General features: G+C 34.6%; 1 protein-coding gene across 14 annotated transcripts; it reads right to left on the minus strand.

The window, feature by feature from the left end:
* Nucleotides 1–3,801: 3,801 nt before the first annotated feature.
* Nucleotides 3,802–20,800, minus strand: LOC121984985. Of its 14 annotated transcripts, none has more exons than XR_006113042.1 (12): nt 20,461–20,799; nt 20,185–20,339; nt 15,855–15,907; nt 12,176–12,401; nt 7,616–7,682; nt 7,250–7,542; nt 7,050–7,145; nt 6,695–6,980; nt 6,320–6,604; nt 6,144–6,245; nt 5,599–6,015; nt 3,802–4,002 (listed from the first exon to the last, which is right to left on the minus strand). XR_006113042.1 is itself a non-coding variant. In XM_042538199.1 (5 exons), exons 2-5 carry the CDS (start codon nt 20,257–20,259, stop codon nt 5,866–5,868), a joined length of 612 nt encoding a protein of 203 aa, XP_042394133.1. In that variant the 5' UTR covers nt 20,260–20,339; nt 20,461–20,797; the 3' UTR covers nt 5,598–5,865. The 14 variants fall into 14 exon arrangements, 1 of the variants encoding a protein (XP_042394133.1); XR_006113039.1 differs by having other exon boundaries at nt 7,050–7,178; XR_006113035.1 differs by having other exon boundaries at nt 7,050–7,137; nt 20,461–20,798.
* Between the last annotated feature and the right edge of the window lie 375 nt (nt 20,801–21,175).

Below are 21,175 nucleotides of genomic sequence, written 5' to 3' on the forward strand. Positions count from 1 at the left end.
GTATACCAAACAAAGGTTGACAAAGACGTTGAGTGTCTCTCAAACACGTCTAATATACACCTGCAAAACCAATATATACAGTCAATTATATAGGTCGAAAAACACAAATGAGCTCACTATAAACAAGATTAAAAGGTTGGTTTAGCCAATAAGTCTCTGCCATCTTGACCATGGAAAGGGCAGCAAGGGTCGGGTAAGGGCTGGCCAAGGGCATCAAGGGTCAACTGCGGCTGGGCCAGCCGTTGCACGCCAGCTGCTACCGGCAAGGGCCGGTCGTTGGTGGCCAAAGCCAAGTGCTGGTGACCAGGGGCAATCGCTAGCGGCCAGGGCCAGCCACGCCCGACCAAGGTCCGCAGCGGCCAACCATGGCCAACTACAACCTCCTGCGGCCGGCCAAGAGCAAGCGCTACCTCGCGCGACCGACAAGGACCAAATTTTGCCTCGCGCATCCGGCCAGGGCGAGGAGCTGCCTCACGCGTTCGGCCAGTGTCAGCCGCTCGCTCCCGCAGCCGACCAACGCCAAGCGTGGGCTCCCATAGATGGCCAACGACAAGCGTGGGCTCCCATGACTGGCTAGTACCAGCCGCAAGTACCAGCGGTTGGCCAGTGACAGCGGCGAGCACCTGCGGCTGGCTAACGCCAGCCGCCACCAGCAGAATGCCTGCAGACTCGTCGAAGTTAGAAGAGAGGGAAACAATCTTACCTGGACGGAAATAGCCAGAAACCTCCTCCCGCAACCACCGCCAACCAAAATTAGGGCAAAGAGGAAAGGGATCGGATCAAGCATATTAAATGGTTAGGTGTCTTTTGCGACAAAAAAAACATTGTTGCAAAATTCGTCTCAAAATTGTGACAAATTTTGACATTCGTCGCAGATCTGGACAAATTTCAAAATTCATTGTAGATTTAAATTTTATATATATATATATATATATATATATATATATATATATATATATATATATATGTATATATATACTTTTCAGGGTCGGTTGAGGTACCTATAGAGCTCGGAATGAAAGGAAACTAGTTCCTATGGGTTCCTGTAAATCTACTGATTTTATAAATGTCCTCAACCACTTATTTTACCCAATCAGTGATTTTTTATCTCAAAGATTCACCTTCATAAAATCAATAATATTAATATATTGTGTCAAATTGATATTTGAAGGCATCTATATGATCATGGGATTTATAGGAACTCATAGGAACTAGTTTCATTTCATTCTAAGTTCTCTAGGCACCTCAACTGATTTTAGAAGTTTCTTTTTTAAAAAAATAATATTTACAATTTGCGACGAATTTTAAAATTTGTCGCAGATTTGAGTTTTTTTATATATAAATTTGAACTTTCCAGGGTCGATTGAGGTATCTAAAAAAATCAGAATGAAATAAAATAAGTTTCTATGGGTTCCTATAAATCCTTTGATTTTATAATTCTCCTCAACCACTAATTTTACCCCACCAGTGATTTTTTTACCTTGAAGATGTCCGTAAACCGTTATTCTCCTTCATAAAATTAATAATCTCAATATATTGGGTCAAATTGATATTTGAGGGCATCTACATGATCAAGGGATTTATAGGAACCCATAGAAATTAGTTTCATCTTATTCCGAGCTCTCTAGGTACCACAACCGTCAACGGATATTTCAAAATAAATGTAAGTCTTACGTGCTCATAATTCATTTCGAAAATTAGGATTAAATATATTGGGTCAAATTGATATTTGAGGGCATCCATATGATCATGACTGGTTTCATCTCATTCCGAGATCTCTAGGTACCTTAACCGATTTCAAAAAATTTCTCTTTTTAAAAAATAATATTTACAATCTGCGACGAATTTCAAAATTCATCGAAGATTTGAGTTTTTTTATATATTAATTTGAATTTTTCGGAGTCGATTGAGGTACCTAGAGAGCTTGGATTGAGATGAAATCAGTTCCTATGGGTTCCTATAAATCCTTTGATTTTATAAATGTTCTCAACCACTAATTTTACCCCACCAGTGATTTTTTTTTTACCTCGAAGATGTCTGTAAACCGTTATTCGCCTTCATAAAATCAATAATCTCAATATATTTGGTCAAATTGATATTTGAGGACATCTATATGATCTAAGAATTTACAGGAACTCATAGAAACTTGTTTCATCTTATTCTGAGCTCTCTCTAGGTACCTCAACCGTCAACGGCTATTTCAAAATAAGTGTAACTTATTAATCTACACCTTCTTATAGAAATTTAACTAAGTCTTACATGTTCATAATTGATTTAACAATTAGGATTAAATATATTAGGTCAAATTAATATTTGAGGGCATTTATATGATCATGGGATTTATAGGAACTCATAGGATCTAGTTTCATCTCATTCCGAACTCTCTAGGTACCTCAATCGATTTCGGAAAGTTTTTTTTTAAAAAATATAATATTTACAATCTACGATAAATTTTGAAATTCAGCGTAGATATGTGACGAATTTCAAAATTTGTCGCAAATTTGAGTTTTTTCTATATAATTTTAAACTTTTTAGGGTCGATTACGGTACCTAAAGAGCTCGGAATGAGATGAAACCAGTTCCTATGAGTTTCTATAAATCCACTGATTTTATAAATGCCCTCAATCACTTATTTTATCCCATTGGTGATTTTTTTACCTCAAAAATCTTTGAAAAATATTATTTGCCTTCATAAAATTAATAATATCAATATATTGGGTCAAATTGATATTTGAGGGCATCTATATGATCATGGGATTTATAAGAACTCATAGTAACTTATTTCATCTCATTCCGAGTTCTAAAGGTACTTCAACCGTTTCGGAAAGTTTTTTTTAAAAAAATAATATTTACGATCTGCAACGAATTTTGAAATTTATCATAGATCTGCGACCAATTTCAAAATTCATCATAGATCTACGATGAATTTCAAAATTCATCATAGATTTGAGATTTTTTTATATAAATTTGAACTTTTTGGGGCCAATTGAAGTACCCACTACAAAAAACCTGCTATTTAGGTACGAAATTTGGGACGAATTTGATAAAAAAATTCGTCGTAAATTTTTTTGTGACGAATTTTGGGACGAAATTATATTCGTCCCAAAAATGGCGTTGCAAAATGTTAGCGACGAATACATAATTCCCAAATTGCAACGAAAATTTTTCGTCGCAAAAAATGTTGCCTAATTACAAATAACCGAAGGAAAAAAAACCTATTTCCATCGGAAATTTGTGACAAAAACATGTTTTCGTTGCAAATCTACGACGACTCCAGATTCGTCGCAAATTTGGAACAAATCTGGATTCATCGCAAATTTGCGACGAATCTAGATTCTTCCCAAAAATGTCGCTTTAATCACAACGAGTAGAAAAAGCTATTTGCGACGAAGTTTGGATCAAATCTGAATTCGTCCCAAAAGTTATTCCTAATTTGCGACAAAAAACTTTATTTTGTCCCAAATATGCGACGAATTCTAGGACAAATATTGATTCATCGCAAAAGTTGTTTATTTAATTTGCGACGAAAAACTAATTTTTGTCCCAAATCTGCGACGAAGTTTGGGACGAATTAATATTTGTCATAAATTTGCAACGAATCATTTGTCACAAATTTACGATAAATTTACAACAAAAATAAATTTATCGCAAAATTTGTCCCAAAAATAAAAAAAAATCAGAATCTATTTTTGATTTTTCTATAATTCTGTTTACATATTACACTTACAACATTTTCAACAAATTATATCCAATACATCCATATACAACATCCAAACAAATAACCAAAATCGAAACAACAAGTTCAACAAATCATCCCAAAACTTAGCACATCATATTCATATATACAACTAACCAAAATCCAAATAAGTTCAACAACTCATAATATCCAAATATGAAAGTTCTATAATAATACAAATAACAAATATAACAAGACATTCAAAGGAAAACAAAATACATATCGTCATGTCTCAGGAGCTTCGGTCTCCTTCCGTGCTTCTTTTCCTGCGTTAAATTACAAACAAACAATAAGTAACATGTATAACTAAAAAAAATATATCAAACATATATGTATCTAACATTTACATACATGAATGAAATTTGTTACTAAGATAGTTTGTCATAACATGCAAAGTATCATCATGACATAAAATGCAAAGCATCAATGTGAAATTAAAGTTGTTTGCAATTCATATCTTTTGTTCAAGCCTCATGTTCATATATACAAATAACCAAAATCCAAACAAGTTAAACAAATTATCCCAAAACTAAACACATCATATTCATATATACAACTAATTCCATTGGAACAATTTTTATGTGATTTAATATCACCAGATCAGTGATTATTCCCATTGTTATATACCTAGATGATTACCAATCAACTTACTAATATGCAATCATAATAATATTCTTGTAAATTGGACTATATTTCCATGTTTACTCAATTAAAAATCTTGTTTCACGAATGTGAGGATCCTACAGTGACAAAAAAACAGGATCTTGGAGCCCCATATGAGCAAGTAACTGTCATAGAGACTCAAATTATATACCTAAGGAGAAATTCAATAAATTTTAATAGGACTGTTGGCTCAAGATTTCAATCCACATGCTAGCATCTTAATCTCTAATTGCATATCCTACCTTTTAATTTAAGATTCATTAATCTACTTAAATTTCTTCAAATATATATATATATATATATATAACAAATTTATTTAATCACCAGCATCCATATCTTCAAACAAGCTACAATAACATTTTGTTTTGCCAACATACTGCTATACGTGAAGGTTCTTAATTGAATCATTCATGCAAAGTCTAATGATAGAGGATCTTTTCATCCTATGAATTGCAATGAAATAAAATAAGGTAGACCTATAATTTTGAGTGTTTAGTAAAAGTTCTATTTGATCAAGGTTTTATTTCAGTCAAATTTCTCCTAAACCTCTTTAAGTTATTTATGCTTCAATGAAATCATTGTCATCGACAAACAAGGGCATTCAAGGAGCTTCAAACAAGGAAATTGATAATGAAATAAGTACATTGATAATCCTTTTACTACTTGTGTGGTTAATTTTGTATAATTAAATGTGTGTATAAGTGCTCTTAAAAAGAGCACATCAGTATACTCACATTAGTATATATATTACATATATACTAATGTGATTATACTAGAACAAGATTTTTAGTCCCAACAAAAATAATAATAAAAATACAAATGCGGGTAAAAGATTCGACAAAAGAACTCAAATTAATATTAAAGATAGTTACTCTATGAAAGGTTCAAAAGAATGATCACCAAATTAAACTAGTCACTGCATAAAAAAGACGACATAATTGTAACTCAAACATCAAAATTATGCAAAGACAGCATGGAATTATTATAACACATCACAGTACAAGGTGTTCTAAAAAACAATCAAAAGAGCAAGGACATGAAGATACAAAGCTAAATTAATAATAAGGTAGTAGAATTTGTTTGGCAGCATTATCTTATATAGATACCAAACATGACATAAGATGCAATGTATCAAGGTAAAATGAAAATATAGAATCAACTATAACATGACATGAAAAAAATTCAAACATAAAATTTACCATAAATTTATCAAGAATCACCACCACCGCCATTATCATCATCACCATCATCACTATCACCGAGAGGAATTTGACTTGGAACAGAACTTAACTGAAGATGTCGCATAATAAAATCTTGTCGTCGACGCATTTCTCTCATTTCTTCATCCCTGTCCTTTATAATGTCCTTCAACTAGGAAATCTCTTCAGTCAAGTTATGCATCTGCTGGGTATGTGAGGAGGAGGAAGAAGATATACGACCAACTCTATGGGTTCTGCTCAATGAACTCATTCCGAATATCTTTCCTCCCCTTTTGGGCCCCCACTCGCCTGTAGCCATAAATTGAAATCACTACCAACAGACGGCTCAGACCCCTCAATATCAGAACTAGCAGAAGCTGAACATCTCTGTGTTACCTCTAACTCAACATATTTTTCCTGTATTGTAAAAAAAAATAAAACAAATTTGCAATAATAAAATTTAGGAATGCAAGAGTATAAAGTTAGAGCAGATACATTAATAATAGATTCTAAGTTATAAATTAAGATCCAAAGTTTATTCAAACCTTAATTGCTTTAGCTCTATCCCCGCTCCAAGTCTTATCTTTTTTCTGAAATGTGCGGGTGAAAGTATCTATAAAATTAGGCTCCTTTCCCAATTCTTTGGTCTAAAAAAGATAATTAGAAATAATTAAATAGTGTAAAATAGATTAAGAAAATATTAGGAGAGTTAAAAATTTACCAATCTACGTCTATGCTCATCCACATTGATAGAGCCTCCTGCATATGTCGCAGACATTTGTCCAGAATTAAAAGATTGATTTATTTTATTCTGGTGACTTCTTTTTTTAAACTCCTCACTTTCCCAAAAATTTGAAATCTTTATCCAATTTTCCTCGGTGATGAATGGTGGTTTTTTCCCCCTAGACTTTGCATGATTGAGTACATGACGAATGTGATCGCCATATTTTTTCATGAAAATCCTCTTTATTTCCATCTCATCAATCATGTCCCAAGTGAATGATCGCTGCAATAGAAGAAAAATAAATATTTATATATTCACTTTTATTTAAGATATAAAATGATTAAGAAAATATTAGGAGAGCTAAAAATTTACCAATCTACGTCTATGCTCATCCACTTGATAGAGCTTCCTGCATATGTCGCAGACATTTCTCCAGAATTAAAAGATTGATTTATTTTATTCTGGTGACTTCTTTTTTTAAACTCCTCACTTTCCCAAATATTTGAAATCCTTATCCAATTTTCCTCGGTGATGAATGGTGGTTTTTCCCCCTCGACTTTGCATGATTGAGTACATGACGAATGTGATCGCCACATTTTTTTTTCATGAAAATCCTCTTTATTTCCATCTCATCAATCATATCCCAAGTGAATGATCGCTGCAATAGAAGAAAAATAAATATTTATATATTCACTTTTATTTAAGATATAAAATGATTGAGATATACCTTAAATTCACTCTACCATAGCTCTCTTGTCGATGCTGGAGTGCTTGTATAACTCATCGAGTCTCCTCTCCAATGATTATTCACGATTCTATTAATCTCGTGAATAACACGAACAGAATTATCAAATCTCTTATAAATTATAAAAAAAATTGTTAAATAATTAAAACAGTTAAAAAATGAAATAGTTTGATTCTACTTACAAATCTCCATATGGGGATATAGGCTCTCGAGTGTCTGGCCTCTCAGCACCTGAGTGTCGAGAAGGAATGAAAGAGGGTACTGGCGACTCAATCGGTTAAGGTACTGTGGAAGGAGAAGGCACTGCCGAAGGAGAAGACGATCCTATAGAGGAAGGTACTGGCATAGGTGTATGCGATGATATTGGCATAGGAGTATGCGACGAAGCTCCATCCTCTATTGGGGGCGTAGCAACAGTGTCTGCCGGTGCTATAACTTGAGAGCTCCGTCTACGACCACCCCGTCGAAACATATTCTGAAAATTCAAAAATATGATAAAGTAAATACAAATATTATGCATAATGACTAATTTGAAAAAAAAAACCCACCATAATTCCTAAAAATAAGAGAGTGCGCAAACCCCTGAGACGACGATGAGATATAACTTTTAATCACCTATAGAAAAATTACAGAGTATTAACATATAAAATATATAAATGAAAAAATAAAATAATTATATACTAATTGAGACAAATTAACTAATTGAGTTGAGTTTTGTAATTTGCAGATTAAAACTAAATTTGCTCTTAAAAAATCAATGTCATATATGAAAATAAAATATCCTAAAGTTTATTTTATTAAGATAACAAAACTTACCCATTACAAAAAATTAAAATCCTCATTGTCATTATCATCCTCGTCATTATTGTCATCGTCGTCGTCCTTCTCATCATCATCAATTTCAGTTGCATCCACGTTTATGACTACTCCACTAGGATCTTGTAACGTTAGAATAATATATTCCACAGTATGAAATTTTGTAACTTTCTCTTGTTGATAAGCAATGTCCTCCCAACGTTCCTTAATTTTTTTCCGTGCTTTCGTTTTACAAACGACCCACCAATCAACTTTGTCACGTTTCAGACTAGGATATGAAGCATAGAAAACTTGAATTGATTGTTGTGTCAACACAAATGGTTCATATTTTTTGTACAATCTCTTATGATTTATTTCAATCAAATTATATCGTGGATGCACCTTCATCCCTCTGATAGGGTTAAACCAACAACACATGAATAGAATTACTCGCATTCTGGGCCAGGATATTCTATCTCTAAAATTTCATCCAGCAAACCATAAAAATCATTGCTTGCATCTCCATCATTGGATGACTTAACACAAACTCCACTATTCATTGTAGTTTTCCCCATTCCATAATTTTCAATATGAAAATTATATCCATTTATGAAATAAGTTGGCCAAGTGCGTACCATTGCTTTTGGACGCAGTAACTAAGAATAGAGGATGTTTTCCTTAGATGGGAAGCAGTAACTAAGAATGTAGTAGCCTTACAGAATTTCACAGATCCTCAAGACAAGGCTGATTATATTGAAAACCTGCTTGGTGAAACAGAAAGATTAACCTGGATACAGTGGCGCATGACTTATCCAAACGAGTATCAAGAGTTAATCAATTCCAGTGACGGAAGGAACGGTACCCAAAATATAATATCTCCTGCAGTCTTTCAGCGTAAAATGGACAACTGCTTCAAAGGTACAGAAAAAAGTCCTCAAAAAATGGACTGCAGGAGCATTTTTGAGGCCAAAGGGCATAACGAGTCATTCAAAAAGCCCGTCAGGTACCCAGAAGGCTGTCCATGGTATTGAATCAGGATCCATGGCCACTTGATGAAACCCACTTTTGAGATCAAATTTGGAGAAAATCTTACTTCTCCCAACTCTGTGTATAATAGTATTAATACCTGGAAGGCTGTACTGGTCTTTATGAGTATTGTCATTCAGACGTTTATAATTGAAGACCATTCTTTCTTTTCCTTTGGTTTCCTTCCCTGTCTTGGGGTCTATAGTAGTACCTGAGTATACTATAATCGCAGTCGTTCTGTGACGACTGTTGTTTGGTCTGATAACCTTCAGTTCTAGCAGAGACTTAATATGTTTGCGAAAGGAGTCTTGCATTTGAGGTGTAACATGCTTAAGCGGCCTGTCTTCAATTATCAGATCTGGATTTTTAATCTCCAACTTGCATGTTATCAGATTGGACTCCCAATATTTCATTGGGTTATCCCCAATGTAACCTGTATTGGTTAATTCGGCAATAAGGTCCTGAAGATGTTGCCCAGGTTGCCATACACATACTTGTTCTTGAATTTGATTATATTCCTCTTCCTCTAACTCCAGTTCTTCTATAATAGAGGCTGTAGGAACAATCTGTTGAGTATGTATAGTTGTAACATTTTTGTAAAACGTTACCTCATTGCCTTCTATGCGGACTCCTCCATGCATAGCTCGAATGAAATTGCAACCAAGGATCATAGTAATATTTCCGCCTAATGTGAGCGGGAAAGCATAAGTATATGGTATCCTGAATTGGTGATCCCCTATCTTCATATTACCGTACCTCAACTTCTTGTTAGTTGTTGTCCTCGAATTAATTCCACTGAAATTAACAACGAAAGTATTATCTTCAATGGCAAGAGGAGGTATCGATACCTGATCTATACAGCAGGTGGTAGCGCCGGTATCAAGAATGGCGTTTACTTTGAAACTGTCTATCCCAGGGATAGAGAGTTCTACCACCAAGTTGAAGAGGCCATTTGTTTTAGGTCTTGGCTGCTTCGCCTCTTCCATAGAGAAGACTTTCTCCTTTCCTGAATTAATAAGCACATGTATTTCTTCTTCACATGTTTCTTCATCATCTGCTTCAGGACAGAAGGATTCTTTGCCTTTCTCTAGTTTCTCCAATCTTTTCATAAGATCTTTGTTTTCTAACTCCAGAAGGTCTAGCTTGAGACGGAGTTCCTCATTTTCAGTGTCGACTTCTAATGTGCTGGCACTGTTAATTCTTAGCATTTCTTCTTTCTCAGCAGCAAATTCCTTTTTTAATGCATCCATCTGGATTTCTGCTAATAATTTGGTGTTGGCGACTTCTTGTTTCAGCCTTTTAATTTCCGCTACTGACCATGCAATATAATTTTGCTGTTCTTGAATTAGTGTAGTAGGGGAAAAAGGAACTGATACTGACCTTTCAACGGGTATGCTCATGTCAAAGTAATTTCTTGTACACATATCACATGAAGTTATGTGGCAAGTACTGCAATGCATACGATGTTTTTGCATAGTCTCCCTTTTGCAACATGTGCATTTAAGATAGGGAGGTGCTATTTCTCCGTTGATTTCCCATATATGATTGCAGTCATGCTGTGCTTTTGATATTTTCACCATAGGTTGCCAACCCCCTGTTTTTCCTATCATGTAGGAGTTTGTCTGTTCTATAAAAACAAATAGGAATTCTTGGTTAAGAACAGTGTTCACCTGGTGATCTTCCCCTTCTGATATGCTGAAGATAGCATCTGAGGGTTCATCTCCTTCTTGTACAGAAAGGATTTCATAGTCTTCAGGGATTTCCAATCCTTCAAAAAGAGCCACTCTCTTTGTGTTTTTGTATTCTTTGGGGCAGTCTCTGGCGAAATGTCCTTCTTCACCGCAAAGGAAACACTTGCATTTCTTATTTCGTAGTAGATGCTTCTTTTTCTCTACTCGTGCATGTGTTTGGCGAGGCTTGCCCTTGTATGTAGTGGATCTTCTAAGCCCATACTTCCTTTTTGGGTCATTGTAATAGCCTGGGATGGGCATTTGATTGCAAAAAGATAGATCCTTGAGGGATCTGCTGAAAGCTGCTTTCTTGCATTCTTCTTCTAAGTATTTGTATGTAAATATCACCCTGGGATGTACGCCCATGGTATTGCCCTGATATTTCTCTTCGAATGCTGCCTTGATTCGACGACCCAATTCTCCAGGAAGTTTCAGCCAGAATTTCTCCGATAGATCTGGCCCAGTAAACAGTCTTCCTGTCTTTGAAGCAAGATGCATATAATCAGTTAGAAATGGAATGAGATCTTTTACCTGATTACAGCTCAGTCTTTCCATATCTCTATATGCTCTATCTTGCATATCTGTTGATCCTTGGAATGGATCTTCTAATAAGAATACCCTTCTTATTTGAGATATTATATTTTGGGTACCGTTCCTTCCGTCACTGGAATTGATGAACTCTTGATACTCGTTTGGATAAGCCATGCGCCACTGTATCCAGGTTAATCTTTCTGTTTCACCAAGCAGGTTTTCAATATAATCAGCCTTGTCTTGAGGATCTGTGAAATTCTGTAAGGCTACTACATTCTTAGTTACTGCTTCCCATCTAAGGAAAACATCCTCTATTCTGTGTAGTTGGGGCGGGAGTGTAAGAATTGCCCCAGTTTGTTGGTGCGCTGTTGGTAAATTCCACCATTCAGACTTGTCATCACGCTTGAACTTTGACTTGGTTGCAGGTGGAACCGCCATACTTACAGGCTCATCTTTTGGAGCACGGTTTGGAGGGTAACCAACAGGATTCATTGTGGTATCTGCAGGTGCTCTATAAGCAGATTCTGCTTGAGAATAAATTTGCTCTTGTAACTGTTGTAATTTTGGATAATCAGAAACTCATTCCTCTGAGAGACCAGAGGTTGTTGCAGCAGTTGTTGCAGCAGTAGTTGCAGCAATAATATGTACATTCCCACCACCTTCTGCGAACGGATTGACAAATTCGTCTTCTGAAGTTGGATATTGAGGTGTATCTTGCAAATCTAAATACTGCAAGTAATCAAGATAATCATCATCAGTATTAGCTTCTGTAAGTACGCATAGAAACTGCGTTGAATTGGATGACCCTTGAGAAGATGTAGATGGAGGTAATGCATTTAGTTCTGCTTGAATTTGCCGCCGATATTCTCTAGAATCACGTAACTGTCTGGCTGTTATGGCAAAACTCGCGCGATCCTTCCCGTTCACGATTTCTAACCAAAAAATCATTTCAAACATAATTTGGTATGGAATTAGGGCACGGAGAAGAAAAGGGAAGAAGAAAATAACGGAAGGAGAAGAAGAAACCTTGCAGAAGAGTCGCGCCATCCTCCACTGCCGCCGCCGCCACTGAGTTGCTTCCGTCGCTGCCCAAGTATGAGATGTTTCCATCTTTTTTTTTTGTTTTTCTATTCTTCACTTCCTCTTCTTCTTCTAATCTTCTTCTTTTGTAATCTTCTTCGTTTCGCTTCTTCGCTCCTCTTCGTTTTCTGGTTTTTCTTTTTTTTTTCTTCTTCTTCTGTTCGCGTTTTCACTGTTCAAGTTTTCAAAGGTTTTTAATCACTTTCGTTTCTTCTCTGTCAACAGACAGCAGACATTAGCAGTTTTCTTTTTTGTTTTGCCTTCCCGTTGAAGGCAAAGCAGCAATAGTTTTGTTTTTTGTTTTTTTCCCTTCCCGTTGACAGCTGCTGCTGAGCTGTGATGCTGTCCCATTTCTGCTGCTGGTGTGATGCTGTCCCCCTTTTTTTTTATTTTTTTATTTTGCTGTTTTCTTTTTGTTTTTTTGTTTTATGTTGCTGGGACTAAAAAATTGTTGCTGCTGTCCCTGTTTACTGGTAATTTTAGCTAATTAAAACAATGTGCTTGTTGGTAATGTGATGTGCAAATATTTTCTCTCCCTTTTTGCATAAGCAATTCAAGCCTGTGATGTTGTCCCTATTTTTTCTTTTTATTTTCCTATTTTTCTATTGCTGGTACCAGTGGTACAGTACTTTTCTATTATTGTTGATACTAGGTACAGACGTACAGTAGTTTACCATTCCATTAACTCATTAATTTTTTTATTTTTTTTTTAATTTTTTAGGTTATTTTCTTGTTCAATTATCATGAAAGGTAGTAGTGATACTCCAACATATATATCAAAAGATCTGCCATGGAATTATTTTCAAAGAGCTAATCCGAATAACAAAAATGATTTGATTTGTAACTTTTGTCAAAAAGTTACAAAAGGAGATATCTATCGTGCAAAACAGCATATTGTTGGAGAGTTTCGAAATACTACGACTTTGCAAGAAATGTCCGCATCATGTACGTGAAATAAAAAATTTCATGGAGAAAAAGACGGAGAAAAGCAATCTTTCTAAACTTGCGACATTAGATTTTGAGGATGTAGACCCTCTTGGTGATGATATTGATATGTATGATATTGGAACTAAAGCTGTACCGCCTATAAGTACAAGTACAAGTTCTTGATCAATGAATATGCAAAAAAGGCCAAGACAAATAGGTCCAATGGATACATATTTTGCTCCTAATATGCAAAAAAATGTTGAAAGTAGAAAGGGTAAAGAGAGAAACTACGATAAATGAGGCATACAAGAAAAAATTGAGGGAAAAAACTTGTATGGCTATAACTGAGTGGATGTATGATGCGGCAATTCCTTTTAATATCGTTAACTATTCAAGCTTCAAAAGGATGTTGGACTTGATTGGCCAATATGGTGTAGGTCTAAAAGGACCTAGTTATCATGAGGTGCGGGTTCCTTGTCTAAAAAAGACTGTTGATAATGTGACTAATGATTACATTAAGTCGTGTGAAACAGAATGGGCAAAGTATGGTTGTAGTTTGATGGCAGATGGGTGGACAGACAAAAGGCAGAGGACATTGATTAATTTTTTAGTGAATTCTCCTAAAGGTTCAGTTTTCATCGAATCGATTGATGCTTCTGATTACGCAAAAACTAGAGAGAAAATATTTCAGTTGCTTGATCGATTTATGGAGCGTGTAGGAGAAGTAAATGTTATTCAAGTTGTAACGGATAGTGCAAGTAACAATGTGCTAGCTGGTAAAAATTTATTTAATTTTTTCTTATCATTATGCTTTTTCTTATATATGTTAAAATTATCTAATTTTTTAACTTCTTTTATAGGAAAATTATTAGAAGCAAGAAGGTCACACTTGTATTGGACTCCTTGTGCTGCTCACTGCGTCTACTTGATCTTAGAAGATATTGGGAAATTGCCTGATTTTAAAGCAACATTGAAGAAGGCAATGAGTGTGAATGCTTACATTTATGTTCGCCCCGGCATGGTAAATATGTTGAGGCAATTCACAAGACAAAAAGAGCTTTGTCGAGCGGGTGTCACAAGATTTGCTACTGCTTTTCTCACTCTTGAAAGGATGCACCTACAGAAGCAAAATTTAAGAAAAATGTTCATTTCAAAAGATTGGACAGAGAGTAAATGGGCAAAAGAAGCAACGGGGAAGAAGGTAGCTAAAATCATCATGACACTTAGATTTTGGAGCAGTATTGTGCATATTTTAAATATATATGGCCCTTTAGTCCGTGTTCTGAGACTGGTTGATGACGAAAGAAAACCTACAATGGACTATATTTATGAGGCTATGGATAGGGCAAAAGCAACAATTATGAAGGCCTTTAAGGAAAAAGAAGAGAAATACAAAGAAGTGTTTGAGATCATTGATAAGACATGGGAATGCCAACTTCATCGGCCTCTGCATGCTGCAGGACATTATTTGAATCCAGAATATTTTTATTCATACACAGATTCAAATATCTGTGGAGAAGTGGTGAATGGTTTGTTTGAAACTATGGAGAGATTGGTTTCAAACGCTGCCGAGCAAGATAAAATCACTGCCCAGCTCTCTATATATCGAAAGGCAGAAGGACTATTTGGGAGGAATGTGGCAATTAGACATAAAAGAGCATTATCTCCAACAGAATGGTGGGAATGCTACGGAGCAAATACCCCAGAATTGCAAAAGTTTGCTATTAAAGTGCTTAGCCTCACTTGTAGTGCTTCTGGTTGTGAGCGCAATTGGAGTGTATTTGAGCAGGTATGTAATAAATATAAATGTAATACTATTAGTATGTTACTTTTATAAGTAGAAAATAATTTTTGTTATTTTATTATACTTATTGTGTTTTTTGACATTTTGTAGATTCACAGCAAAAAAAGGAATAGGCTAGTTCAGCAGCGCTTAAATGATTTGGTATTTGTGAAATACAATCGTGCCTTAAAACTTCGGTATGACGCATGTGATAAGATTGACCCCATCTCTTTGACAGATATTGATGATAGTAATGAATGGTTGATGGGTAGAATGGATGGAGAAAATGATAATGAAGAAGATGAGTTGATTTTTGAATGTGATGACTTGACATAAGATGTCGTTGCTAGGGCTAGTGGAGCTGAAGAGCCTGAATATTGTACTAGAGGAAAAAAATATTGTATCCATGACCTCTAGTTCACATGTTAGGCCTAAACAAGTCGAGAAAGGAAATACATCTTCCTCTATGAGACACTCATCTCTAAGACTTCGAGATGAAGAAGAAGAAATTGAATTTGAAGAAGATGAAGATAAAGAAGAAGAAGAAGAATACAATGAGGATGATCTTGAGCTTGATGATTAATTTGACTTATTACGTTTGTTTTGATGAACTTTGTTAGTTTAAATTAAAAAGTTGAAACTTAAAAGTTTGAAACTTTTATTAATTTTATCATGGTGTTGTTTTACTTGTTATATTTGATATTGATGGTGTTGCTTTACTTATTATATTTGATATTGATGTGTGGAATATTAATAGTTATCATATTTGACATATTTTATAAGTGTGTCAATAGTTTAGTAGTCATCAACCTCATGTTCAAGAGAGAGGCGCGCCTCATGCCTCGGGCTCTATGAGCCCTTCGCGACTCGGTGCGCCTCGCGCCTCTAACAACACTGGGGAGAAATGAACTTTACCTGCTGGAGATCGTGGCCGAAATAGGGCAGAAGGTTCGCTGCCGCCGCACAAGCTGATGGAGAAGAGAAGAAAAAAGAATTAGGGCACGGTAGATCGAGATTATTGCGACGAAACACAAATCGTTGCCAAGTTCATCCCAAATTAGGGACGAAATCAAAATTCATCGAAAAATTTTTATTTTTTAAGTGATACTTTAAAAATTTGGAAGATGACCCTAGAGAGCTCGGAAAATACGAAACAAGTTTCTATGGGTTAATATCACTCACCTCATCTTACTAGTGGGCCCAAATAAAAATTTTAACCAATATTCAGATGTTTATAAATTTTCTAACCCGAACGAATAAAAAATATTAAAATCTTGTTCTAAAAATTTATAAACGTCTGAATATTAGTTAAAAATTATGGTTGGAGCCACAAGTAAGATGAGGAGAGATACGAACCCATAGAAACTTCACCATTTTCAAACTCTAACTATTTTTCACTAACTCTTACGCTTTAATAACTCAATCTACTTATTATTATGATAAAAAAATTAAAAAAAATATTTGAGGCTATCGTTGCGATCATGAGATCGATACAAATCCATAGGAACTTGTTTCATGTAATTCGGAGCTCTGTAGGTCCATCTTCAACATTTTGGACGAGTTTATTTTGATTTTTAAAAATTTTAAACTTTGCGACGAACTTTAGAATTCGTCCCAAATTTGTGACAAACTTCCAGGTTCGTCCCAAATTAGGGACGAATTCCAAATTTCGTCCCAAAATTTCATTTTTATTTTTTTTAATTGATACTTTAAAAAATTGAAAGAAGACCCTAGAGAGCTCGGAATGACACGAAACAAGTTTCTATGGATTCGTATCGTTCTCCCTATCTTACTAGTGGTCCCAAACAAAATTTTTAATTAATATTCTGACATTTATAAATTTTTGAAACAAGATTTTAATATTTATTACTCGTTCGGGTTAGAAAATTTATAAACGTTTGAATATTGATTAAAAATTTTGTTTGGGCACACTAATAAGATTAGGAGAACAATACGAACCCATAGAAACTTATTTCGTGTCAATCCGAGATCTCTAGGGTCATCTTCCAAATTTTTAAAGTATCACTTAAAAATAGAAATTTGCAACGAACTCCGAAATCGTTCCAAATTAGGGACGAATTCCTGAATTCGTCACAAAATTTTAATTTTACAAAAATCAAAATAAATACGTCCAAAATACGGGAGATGGACCTACAAAGCTCCGAATCACATGAAACAATTTCCTATGGGTTCGTATAGATCTCCTGATCGCAACGATGACCTCAAATATTTTTTTCACACAATATATTTAGGTGAGTGATTTTTTGATATCAAAATCACTTCACCATTTTCAAACTCTAACTCTTTTTCACTAACTCTTACGCTTTATTAACTCAATCTACTTATTATTACGATTAAAAAATTAAAAAAAAATATTTGAGGCCATCGTTGCGATCATGAGATCAATACGAACTCATAGGAACTTGTTTCATGTGATTCGGAGCTTTGTAGGTCCATCTTCCGCATTTTGGACGCATTTATTTTGATTTTTGAAAATTTTAAAATTTGCGACGAACTTCCAGGTTCGTCCCTAATTAGGGACAAATTCCAAATTTCCTCCCAAAATTTCATTTTTATTTTCTTTAATTGATACTTTAAAAAACTGAAAGATGACCCTAGAGAGCTCGGAATGACACGAAACAAATTTCTATGGATTCGTATCGTTCTCCCTATCTTACTAGTGGTCCCAAACAAAATTGTTAACTAATATTCTGACGTTTATAAATTTTTGAAACAAGATTTTAATATTTATTACTCGTTCGGGTTAGAAATTTAGAAATGTCTGAATATTGGTTAAAAATTTTGTTTGGACCCACTAATAAGATAAGGAATACAATACAAACTCATAGAAACTTATTTCGTGTCAATCCGAGATCTCTAGGATCATCTTCCAAATTTTTAAAGTATCACTTAAAAAATAAAAATTTGCGACAAACTCGAGAATTCGTCCCAAATATGCCACGATAATTGCGATGAATATATATTCGTTGCCAATTTGCGATGAAACCAGAGATTTGTCGCAAAAATTTAACTGTTTATCTCAGTCTCTACGATGAACAAATTTTTCATCGCAAATTTTTTAATTTTTCCAACGAAATTTATTTTTGACGCTGATTGACAATGAATTTTGCGACGAAAATATATTTGTTGCGAATTTGCAACGAATTGTTTTCGTTTCTATTTTCATTGCTAATTAACGATGAATTTATTTTTCGTTGCAAAATCTGTCCCAAATTTACAACGAATTTTATTCGTCCCAAAATTTCGTCCCTAAATTGTAGTTTTTTTGTAGTGACCTAGAGAGCTCAGAATAAGATGAAATCAGTTCCTATGGGTTTTTATAAATCCTTTGATTTTATAAGCATCCTCAACCACTAATTTTACCCCACCGGTGATTTTTTTTACCTTGAAGATGTCTGTAAATCATTATTCGTCTTCATAAAATCAATAATCTCAATATATTGGGTCAAATTGATATTTGAGGACATCTATATGATAAGGGAATTTATAGAAACATATAGAAAGTGGTTTCATCTCATTCCGAGTTCTCTAGGTACCTCAACTGTCAACAGATATTTCAAAATAAGTGTAATTTGTTAATCTACATTTTCCTATAAAAATTTAACCAAGTCTTTTGTGCTCATAATTGATTTAACAAATTAGGATTAAATTATTTGGTCAAATTGCTATTTAAGGTCATTTATAAAATCATGGGATTTATAGGAATCTATAGGAACTGATTTCATCTCATTCCAAACTCTCTAGGTAGTTCAACCGGTTTCAAAAAGTTTCTTTTTTAAAAAAAATAATATTTACAATCTGCAATGAATTTTAAAAATCATCGCAGATTTGAGATTTTTTTATGTATAAATTTAAACTTTTCAGGACCGATTGAGGTACCTAGAGAGTTCGGAATAAGATGAAATCAATTCCTATAGGTTCCTATAAATCCACTCAACCACTTATTTTACCCCACCGGTAATTTTTTACCTCGAAGATGTCTGAAATCATTATTTGACTTCATAAAATCAATAATATCAATATATTTGGTCAAATTGATATTTGAAGTCATCTATATGATCATGGGATTTATAGGAACCTATAGAAACTAGTTTTTTCTCATTCTGAGGTCTCTATATACCTCAACCGATTTCGGAAAGTTTATTTTTTTAAAAAAATAATATTTATAATTTACGATGAATTTCGAAATTTGTCGCAAAATCTATGATGAATTTTGAAATTCATCGTAGAATTTGTGATGAATTTTGAAATTCATCGTAGATCTACGACATTTTAAAATTCATTACAAATTTGAGATTTTTTTATATATAAATTTAAATTTTCCAGGGTCGGTTGAGATACCTAGAGATCTCGGAATGTGATGAAACCAGTTCTTATGGGTTTCTATAAATCCACTGATTTTATACATGTCCTCAACCACTTATTTTACCCCACCGGTCATGTTTTTACCTCAAAAATGTCTGAAAAATATTATTCACCTTTATAAAATTAATAATATCAATATATTGGGTCAAATTGATATTTGAGGGCATCTATATGATCATGGGATTTATAAGAACCCATAGTAACTTGTTTCATCTTATTCCGAGTTTTGTAGGTACTTCAACCGGTTTCGGAAAGTTTTTTTTAGAAAAAATAATATTTACAATCGGCAATGAATTTTGAAATTCATCACAGAATATGCGATAAATTTTGAAATTCATCGTAAAATTTGAGACGAATTTCAAAATTAATCACAGATTTAAAATTATATATATATATATATATATATTTGGAATTCCCTAGGCTATTTGGAAAAAAAAGGTTTTTTTGCGACGGACTTTAAATTCGTTGCAAAAATTGCAACGAATCCTAAATTCATCACAAAAAATGCGACGAATTTGTTAATTCGTCACTAATTTTCAATAAAAATTGTGACGAATATTAATTTATTGCTAACTGCCGACGAAATTATTTTTGTCGCAAACGTTGTTGCTAATCTACGACAAGTTAGCTTTTTGTCGTAAAAGTTGTCGCAAATTTGTGCCGAATAATTTTTATCGCTAAATTAAGTGAAAATAAATTCAGCAAGTAGGCAAGACAAAATAAAATAGTTGATAAATTTCAAGGTGCTGCATAAACAAATTGGAGAGAAAATAAAGTTGCACGTAAATGAAGATTTTGATATTAAAAACACCACTAATAAACTGTAATTGAGATATAACATAAAATATATTTTACTTACATATCTTTCCAATACCTCCCATGCCAAACGCAAAAGGACCAGAATGTTTTTGTTTTCTTCTTCCTGTAGTTCCATGGATAAGCCAAATCATGCTTGACTTATCCTCATTTCTTCGGCCAAGTTGGAACATCTCACTCCACAAGAAAGTTTGCTACCTGCAAAAATCAATCATTCTGTGCTTCAATTCCGGTTTCCAACAGCAGTGTCGCAGATCGCCACTCACGAGTCAAGGAGAAAGAGCGTCAAGGAGAAAGAGACAGAAAGAAGAGTAGCGACCGTTTCTTTTGGATCGTCGCTCAAGGGAAGCACGAGGCTCAGACTCCAGTAGCAAAGGATATTAAAAACATCACTCCCGCTGCCGTTTTATGGCCGATCAATGCAGTTGAGCGATGGAGGAAAGGATGCGATCGGAATGGGAACAAGATAGGGTTTGGAGAGCGATAGAGGGCCTGGTGGCGTTGTGAAATAGTGAAGGTAGGGATTGATAGCAAATTGCAAGTTACGGATATCGGATTTAACAACAAACAGAAGGTAGGCGACGACGAAGGCGCAAGGAGCGTGAGCGGCGGCGGGAGTTTGAGGGTGAGAAGAGGTGGGATTCGGAAGATTAGGGTTAGCGTTGGACATATATAAAGAGGAAGAGAAGCAGTTCATTGGAGAGAGGAAAAGGTTCGCCCGTGACCTTCTACTTTTACGAAAAAGTTCAACAAATTTCAAAAATTATAACACGTTATATAATTAACACTTCTTTTTTTAGCTCCAAAAACAGAATCACACGAAGCCGTTCATCTTCAACGGGTGTGATTCCATCCGTGGAGCTACAAAGATAAAGCACGGATAAGAAGAAGATAGAATCACAGTTGACCTAATTTCATTTGTACATTTCCGTTGAAGAGGGACAGCTTCCGTGTTATGTTATCTTTAGCTTTTAAAAACTCTTAATAATTGGAGTTATTATGGTGCGTATTAAATATTTTGTTTTGTGAATCGA

The sequence above is a fragment of the Zingiber officinale genome, chromosome 5B (assembly GCF_018446385.1).
Source record: "Zingiber officinale cultivar Zhangliang chromosome 5B, Zo_v1.1, whole genome shotgun sequence".
Taxonomy (NCBI): Eukaryota; Viridiplantae; Streptophyta; class Magnoliopsida; order Zingiberales; family Zingiberaceae; genus Zingiber; species Zingiber officinale.

Bases quoted from the DNA above. Each gene is read 5' to 3' on its own strand.
- LOC121984985 (XM_042538199.1), bottom strand. From the start codon at position 20,259: ATGGAACTACAGGAAGAAGAAAACAAAAACATTCTGGTCCTTTTGCGT. The intron at 6,605-20,184 runs GTAAGTAAAATA...CTTCTATTGCAG, and splicing joins GGGAGGTATTGGAAAGATAT to CGATCATTCACTTGGGACAT. The intron at 6,016-6,143 runs GTTTGAATAAAC...TTTACAATACAG, and splicing joins ATAGAGCTAAAGCAATTAAG to GAAAAATATGTTGAGTTAGA.